This window comes from Lactuca serriola, chromosome 3 (genome assembly GCF_051521515.1).
Source record: "Lactuca serriola cultivar US96UC23 chromosome 3, Lser_US96UC23_V15, whole genome shotgun sequence".
NCBI lineage: Eukaryota > Viridiplantae > Streptophyta > Magnoliopsida > Asterales > Asteraceae > Lactuca > Lactuca serriola.
Window position 1 is genome coordinate 88,362,035 of NC_136410.1, and position 9,061 is coordinate 88,371,095.

Consider the following 9,061-nt stretch of genomic DNA (forward strand, 5'->3'; position numbering starts at 1 on the left):
GAGATAAGATGTAAAGTAAATATGAATATATGATATGTTCATTGTCCCCAACCATGTGGCTAACATGTAACTCTTTTGTGTTAGTTTGTTTAGAATTAGATTGTGGGGACTGGAGATAAGATGTAGCAGCCCTCCTTTCTTTATTGCAATAAATGATAATGAAAGGAGAAAGTGACATTTCTATTTTTTCTTTTAATATATGTATTTTTCATAACGTTTTCTTCCCATTCTGTAAGCACATAGAATCTGTAAGCACATAGAATAACAGAAACATCAAATAAAACCCCATATTTTCCTTTTGTTTGATAATTTATATATGTTTGTAGTTTTTGGATGATTGATAATTTAAGAGGAACACCTTAAAAAAAATTCCTGGCTTCGCCCCTGGTCATGGTGGAGGAGCAGAAAGGATGAAGAGAGATTCAACATCTTCCTGTCGAATTGGGATGCAAACCTCAGCATACCAAAAAAGCAGACATATATTTACTGAGCCACATCGACATTGACGAAGAGGGTGCTGAACCCGCTCCCCTCATTCTTAACCTATATATTTTTTATAAGAGCACACGGTATAAGTACCAAGTACCAACTGTGTTTTTGCCTATGTGATACCTCCATAATGTGGTAATAACACCATGAACACCACTTCTCCATTGGTGGCTCGTTTGCGTTAAGCCAATCAAATAATTTTTCTACTCTCTTCTTCCCATTTTTCTATTTTATGGTCAACTGACCCACTAAGAAAACCCTTTGCTCCGATATTTTTGGAACAAACAACTGGATTTAGTAAAAATTTCAAACAACTATTCATCCCCCTCCCCGAGTTTTGATCCCCAATGTGTTCGCTCCCGTTTACCACCCACCTCTCCCATCATCCCCTCCGCCTCTGTATCTGTGTGCGTTCTCACTCTCCCCATGACACCAGCGACGTGAACAGATTCCCACCACCACTACACCCATTCCCACACCCACACACACTTCTCGATCCTTGCGAGTAGACAGACCATACATTTTTTTTTCTGGCGAGACTATTTCCAAGGTCACCTCCTTCTCGCGTCTCTCTAGTCTATATCTTATGCGCCTGCGTCGATTTCTAACTATTTGACTAACTATTTTTTTGTACACATCTAGGTAACGTACTTGTTGAAAGCGTTCACATGTAGGATTTAACCTGCTATAGCAGGTTATAATGGTCATATGTGAACACTTCTAACAAATTTGTTACCTAGATGTGTAAAAAAAGATAGTTACCTAGATCTAAACATACCAAAAAATTAATTACATTGATAATTCATATTCCCAAATAATTTTTGTTGTTTACAAATCTCTCCAATAATTTTTTGCTCCAATATTTTTGGAACAAACAACCGGATTTAGTAAAAATTTCAAACAACTATTCATCTCCCTCCCGGAGTTTTGATCCCTGTGTTCGCTCCCGTTTACCGCCCACCTCTCCCAACATCCCCTCCGCATCTGTATCTGTGTGCGTTCTCACTCTCCCGTCTCCCCATGACACCAGCGACGTGAACAGATTCCCACCACCACTACACCCACACCCACACCCACACCCACGCACACTTCTCGGTCCATGCGAGTAGACAGACCATACATTTTTTCTGGCGAGACTATTTCCAAGGTCACCTCCTTCTCGCGTCTCTCTAGTCTATATCTTATGCGCCTGCGTCGATTTCTAACCCTAATATTATCAAATTTAAAACATTGCTATAGGAATGACGGATAGTTGTCCTGCTACTGGGCTGAATGACGAACAAGTGAAATCTGAGGATGAACTACCCGTAGAAACCGAATGGTCAGAAGAGCACGATTGTGTCCCATTGAAGCAACGGTTGAAAATGCTACGCGCTACGGTTGTGTCGAGAAGCCAAAAGGAAATCTTGATACCGGCTAGGTAAGCCTTTTGGTTTGGAGTTGCTCGTACTTGTATTTGTTCTGATTTTCTGTTTCTGAGGGATTATTATCGACTGTTTGTTGTTATCGAGTCAGATCTCCGGTTGATGATTCTCTCAAGAAGGAAGATGATCTCTGTGACTCACTGGTAAGCTTAGTTTGCGTTGAAAGAAATCTGATAATTGTTAAGGTCCATTAGAGTTTATTGTTGTACTTAGGCTTTCAGCAATAATCAATGCTTTCAGTTCAGTCATTGTCCATTGTTTAATGAAGTAGTTTTACAATACCATTATGAACTTCACAAAGTTTCCAGGAGTAGGAACTGCTATTGCCTTCCTCTTCAGATTTTTTTTAGAAATCTCACAGCAAAGATATCAAGGGAAATTGGATATAACATGGCAACTCTTGGTGTTCACAGATATAGATATTAAGTTAAGACTTATAACATTTTGGCTTTTTGCTACATTATTGTTAGGGTTGAACCCCTTTTTAACATCAAAAGGTTGATGGCAAGACTTTGTAATATCTTACTGCTGTCAATCTGATTATTCATTAATCATGGACGCTCCTTGTGGTTCTTCTGCACTTCTCAGTAAATTCTTTTTCTAGTTATACTGCTATTACTGGTATGTGCAGAATTGCAGTGCATATAGTCGTGAGTTTGCTATCATTTTCAATTCTTTGTGTTTTAGCTTATCAATAAAACCGTATCTGAACATTATTATGCATAGATCACCTATCATTTTATATGATCTCTATAGAACAATAACCCGTTTCTTTTCATATTCTAGTTTCTTATATGATAACTGACAAGGTAATTGATGCTTTTATGTACATGTCACCTTTATTAAATTTGATAAGTTGACATACAGGGTTTTCATTCTGATCATGATGGGACTGAAGGAAGGTCTGATGATGCCTCATTTGAACACATCCAACATGGTAAATCTTTACATGAAGTTACTCCCAAGTCTTTTCCTGTATTTTCCCATTTATGAATGTAGAGTGCTATAATTGGCATGTATATATATTTTACTATAATCGAGTATTTACTCTAGTTAAATGCTGATATCATCTAACAGGCAAAGTTCACAGTGTTGGGAGTTCTCTTCAAGACAGAATGCTTTCAGAGAAACTAGAAATAAAGTATAATGAGGATATTGATAATTCTGAAGAGTTCCTTGAGGATCTTGATCATGTTGTGCTGAAGGAAAGACAGAGGATGCTGCTATCAAGGTCTTCCTCTATTTTTATGGTTTCCTTTCTTTTCATATGTGATTTTATTCCTGTAACTTAGGGGTTGTTTCTTTTCTACGCTGTATAAATCGTCTGAATGAGGCTAATTTACCTTTTTATCCTTACATTCCAAAAAACAAAAGTTACAATATTTGAACTTTTTAACATGAGAGGACAAATAGGTAAATGAACTTTTTAACATGAGAGGACAAATAGGTAAAGAGTTAGTGTCTTAATACATTAAGCTAGGTAACTAGGTTTTTTAGCTTAACCCATTAAGTAATTCTGTTCAGATTAAGTAAAAAAGAAACAGCCATGTATATCTGTTCAGGTTAAGTGCTTAACACATTAAGCTCATTAAGTCGAATAATAACATCCCCTTAACAAGCACAAACACAATCACCTTGATTTCCATGCCAACATTAGGTGTGTATTCATGTAGCCATTTTTCTTCATTGCTGATGTCATCCACTTGCCTTTTTATTGTTCTTATAATTTTATACCTAATTTGCAGGGAACTGGTGGGGTCCACTGGGACATCCATGGAGGTAATTTTTGTTTTCTACACAGCATCTAATGTCCTATGATTCAAACTTTAGATCTCTTTCTGTTTTTGTTGCTTATTAGATTTAGTTCACTATTTCATAGTATTACATTCACCCTATCTTTCTATTTTGAGACATAAAAACTCTCAACTTCTAAGTCTTTTCAAAACACATTGCATAAGCTCATTAATTTATCGAATAAATTATAAAATGATCCTTACTTATATTTTTAATATCAGTTGCTAAATTTTCATGTTACAGAATAAGTTTTCAGACCCATGTACAAGTTCAGCTGACATGATCTTGCCCAATGCTCAAATAAAAAGTGGAGAAAGTGATGTTTCTGGTATAAGATCTCCAATAAGAAGAGAGAATGAAATCCTTGAAAAACAAGATGAAAGTGTTTATACTTCTTGTGAGGCTAAAAAAATAACTGACTCACAAAACTACAAAAATGTTAAAGTTGAACCTTTAGATGATGATTTACAAAGTCCAAAAAAAGATGTTCCAGTTATCCCATGTTTGCATAACCAAATACCTGTAAAAAGTGAGCCTTTAAACAATGCTGAAATATTCCAAGATATAATAGATGACATGATGCTTGGAGATAGAATGAGATTACTAGCATCAAGAAAATTCCCCAAGAGTAGTTCTCATGAGACTTTTGAGAACCCAAGGGCATTTTCGTCTTTTGGCAATGACGATAAGCCCACTTCATCACAGTCTTCAATACCATTCCTACCGAAAAGACCACGCAAAAGAAGGAAAACTGCCACGTAAGTGTTTTTATTTTTATTTTATTTTAATAACTTTTTTAACTATTACATATGCAAAATAATGGATTTATCATTTATGCTTATTTTGATTAATAAATTCAGTGATTCGATTGAGAAAGCATTAGAGGAAGATGCTCCAGGACTCCTACAGGTAACTATTTGAAAGTATTTTTTTTTTTTTTTTATATAAATTTTTGGTTGTTCATGGTTGCTGTTTTATTTATTAGGTGTTAATTGAGAAAGGGGTTTTAGTTGATGAAATTAAACTTTATGGAGAAAATGAGGATGATGAAGCATTGGATATCGAAGAGAGTTTTTCAGAGCTTGAAGATGTGATAGAAAAGGTTTGCTTTGCAAGAATTTCCATTATTCATTATCAGACCATAAAAGGAATATCCTAGGCATATTCCCTTTCTCTAACTTATACTATTAACTTTTTACTGAATTATTTCTTTGTTTACACACGCAGCTTTTCTCTCAAAGGCAGTCATTTTTAAAGTTTGGACCAATAAGGTGTGGTAAAGGTGAAAAAGCTAGTTATTGTTTAGCTTGCCTTATTTCACTTGTGGAACAGGTGATTTTCATTAAAGTTTTATTTATTTTCATAATATTTTTTTAATTAGTATTATATTTGAAATTTAATGTCATATATGTTGTAGGCACGATATCTACGTGTTCGAAAGTGGCCAGTTGAATGGGGTTGGTGCCGCGACCTCCAGTCTTTCATTTTCGTTTTCAAAAGACATAACAGGTTAAATTCAACAAATAGCAATGCACTTTCATTGACTATTTTATTATAACATATTTCTAATTAGCTGTAAAAGAAATTGAAATATTATAATTTTACTTGTTTTGTAGGATAGTGCTTGAACGCCCAGAATACGGATACGCAACATACTTCTTTGAATTAGTAGACACATTACCTGTAAATTGGCAGATCAAAAGATTGGTTACAACCATGAAGCTTACTAGCTGTAGCAGGATTACTCTCATCGAGAATCGACCATTAATTGTAACTCTCTCAATCTTTCAAATTTTTAATAAACATAAAATAAAAAATAGTAACGTTCTTTCGTTAATGGTATTTTAAGGTTGGGAAGGATCTGAGTGAAGGTGAAGCGCGTGTGCTAATGGAATACGGATGGATTGCTGACAGTGGTTTGGGGACGATGTTAAATTATCGCGATAGAGTTGTTCATGATAGGAAAAACGAGAGTGAAAGCTCAGAGTGGAAGTCCAAGATTGGGAAGTTGCTTACAGATGGATACAATGGTGGAATAATTGTTCCAAATGATATTCCTAAAAAACTTATGGATTTTGATTTTAGTCACACTTACACCCCTGATGTTAAGTTGGAGGAGGAGTAATTAATTGAAGGTTAGTCAAAGTTTTGGAATTTTGTTATGTTTGTTTGTTTAAATGTTAGAGTTTTTAACTTTTTGAGAATCTGGATTAACTCGTGATAAGGGGAAATTTGTAATTAAGCTTTAGAAGGATTTCGAGAATGGGAGGTAAACAAATGGGATAATTGATTAGATTTAACAAGTTTTTGAATGCATTTTTTAAGCAAAATTCTAATGAAATATGTCATAAGAATCATAATTTGTTCACTATGGTTTTTTATTTTGTGAGCCTTGTTCAATTTTTGATTTTTCGATAAGACATAAGAGTAAAGATAAGTTCAATTTAATACGGATCCATCATATATATAAAAAAATCCAAAGATAATAATAATTGAAAAAACCAATTTTTTTTTGGTGGGGGGGGGGGGGGGTGGGGTTAATGCCAAGAATATTTATTAATTTCTTCGTATAAAATATACGATGAGAACCGATTTTATCCGGGTCTGATTCACCTGACTTGTTATATAAGACTCAACGCACATAACTAGCTTATGAGTTACGGAGACTGATTGTTTCTGGTGGGTGTGAGTGGTCCCCAACATCATAAATGGTGAAGAAGAAGAATATAAATATCACCCATTCACATATATTATGTTAGTTTCACATATTGTCTAAGTTTTATTTGTTCGTATCTAGCTATATATGTAGAGCCTTAATGTAATTGTAAATCATTCCGATACCAATAATAAATCTCTCTAATTCGCATATGGGTGTAAAACGATTACGTGTGAACCACACAATTCTTTTGTCTATAGTTTTTCTTTGCATATTTTACTTGTGTGTTGATGTTTGAATACCCAACAAATTGCAAACTAATTAGGCCCAACTTGAGTACTAAAGCCAATTAGCTAAGCCAACGAGGTGCACATAAATAATAAAGCTTACTATACATTTTTATATATGAAAACCTCCATAAAAATCCCTAAACTTTGTTTCTATTAATGAAAAAGTCATCTCTGGATTTTTATTTACAATTAAACCTAAGATACCGGTAAACGTTAGCAAAATGGGTCTTAAACCCGGTTAACACTAATGTTTACCGGTTTTCTGGGCTTAGTTGTAAATAAAAAATCTGAAATAGTTTTTTCGTTATACAACTAAGAGATTCTTTAACTTAATAGATTTTATTTCATCGTTGTTTAATACAATAAAATTACATAGAATAGAAGCTCGATAAATTAGTTTTGTAAAGGAATTGTTAATTGGGGTCGAATATGTCAATATGCCAAACCCCAGGGATTGAAGCTACCAATTTTGAAAAGTTGTTGTCTCCTATCCTGTTCAGCAGCAAACACATGTTGGTCGTCATCCTCTTTTAGGCCTGCATAATCGATTATTTGCGAAAGTAAAATGATTCCCAACTCTAAATACTTTAAGTCTTGATCGTTTGAAGCACGCCTCTCCCCTTTTCAACCCTATACCGACCGAAAAATGAGAGAGAATGAGGTGGTTCCGAGCTAGGGTTTTCAGAGAAATAAAAGGAGTTTGTGTTCGTTTCTTCGAATTTCCAGCTACCCCGAGGCACGTACCAGCTTTCCTTCGCCCCTAATATGATTCCCAGCCCTTTTCCGACGATATGGAGACCGGAGCTGCCTCCGGCAACCTTCAAACCGTTAAAGTTCTCGTTTTTGTGGTTTCTGTGTACTCGAATGTTTACAGCCGAGTTAATCAAGCTTTAGCGTTGTTAATCTCTTGCTAGTGATGTTATTGATCTCCCTTAACACTTAAGAGCAAGTATGGACAACTAGAACCAAGAAAACAACCTCAAATCACGTTAAAATCTTCATGTGCTCACTATTCTCGGGTTTTTTTGTTCTAAAATGTTTTCTGTCGAGTTTGATAAGTTATAGCCATGGTTAAGGTTGTTTCTAGGTCCCTTGGACACCTAGATACAAGATCGTGCTTTTGGAAAAAAGATTAGCCATCTTGAAATGCTCTCGGAGTTCCATTTTTGTGTGTTCATCGAGTTTTTAAGTATTGAATAAATCCTGATAGTTTTCGAGCTCTTGGAACTGTTTTGGATCTTGTGTAAGGTTGCTAGGACTAATACATTACTTCCTTGACTCATTTGGTCTTGTGTTGATGCCTTGAACCAGGAAACAACATCTCTTTATACTCGATTTTGTCACGAAAACTCTCCAACCGAAGAGCTTCATTTTGTGAATGCTTTTGGTCCATGAAATCTGAATTTAGCCAAGTCTCAATGTTAAAATCATAATACACACACACACACACCATGTATTACAATTTTAGTTGGGTGTGAGTGTTTAAAACAAGAAGCAAGTCTCGGGTTCAGGTTATGTGTGTGTTTGATGTGTGTAAAGCTAAGAATGTGTTTGGAGTCATTCATGCCCTAATATTCGAATGAAAGGTGAATAAAAGTGAATAAGAAGTATATTATTAAGGTGAATAAAAGTGAATAAGAAGTATATTATTAAGGTGAATAAAAGTGAATAAGAAGTATATAGGCTAAGTAAGGATTACTTATATGATTGTAGGTGTTCGGGGAGCTGGACAATCCATCTTAGCCACTTCATTGGTTCTATCCTGTGTTTTTACTGCTCCAGGTGAGTTTTCATGAACTTACTTAATATATGGATTATGTGTTATATGCTGACTAGATGATAACCCTGATGGGTTTTAGCCAAAAGAACATCCTATGTGCTCATGCAAACCCTAATGCTTGGATCTAGGTTTCTCTATTGTACATGCAATGTATCCAAGACTTACAATCTTAGATCTAACATATTATAAACTGAAATTAGGGTTTAGAGAATTACCTTTGATTGTTATATAACAATAACAATCACATATCCTCCTTGTAATGACTTTAGAAAGCTTAGAGTCACAATTGTCACTCCTCTAATGGCTCACAAACACCAAGAGCAAGAGGATGAAGAATAAGGAGAGAGCAGGCTGCCCAAAACGTCCAGAAACCCTAGTGGAACTCTTAGCCACGTTTTTGGGGCTTAAGGGTACTATATATACATGTAGGCTATTAGGGTTTTCAACTAGGAAACCCTAATCTGACTGCTTAAGCCCTAAGCAGCCCATGGACCATTTTAGAATAACCCTTGGACGATTTCTAATGGGTTTCCCCATAGAATTCATCCAACCTATTATTCCAAGGTAATCCATAGCCCAAATGCAATTATCTTATAATTACAGTTCCAGTCCCTTAAGTTTAATTAAT

The 9,061-nt window shown here is 35.2% G+C and overlaps 1 protein-coding gene across 1 annotated transcript; it reads left to right on the forward strand.

The window, feature by feature from the left end:
* The first annotated feature begins 1,364 nt into the window (after positions 1-1,364).
* On the forward strand, positions 1,365-6,067 carry LOC145092843 (uncharacterized). Its single transcript, XM_079030826.1, has 13 exons — positions 1,365-1,636; positions 1,729-1,909; positions 2,005-2,056; positions 2,781-2,850; positions 2,991-3,144; positions 3,659-3,692; positions 3,951-4,465; positions 4,568-4,616; positions 4,693-4,809; positions 4,935-5,039; positions 5,125-5,216; positions 5,324-5,477; positions 5,557-6,067. The coding sequence occupies exons 2-13, from the start codon at positions 1,731-1,733 to the stop codon at positions 5,830-5,832; spliced, it is 1,797 nt and encodes a 598-aa protein (XP_078886952.1). The 5' UTR covers positions 1,365-1,636; positions 1,729-1,730; the 3' UTR covers positions 5,833-6,067.
* Positions 6,068-9,061: the final 2,994 nt, after the last annotated feature.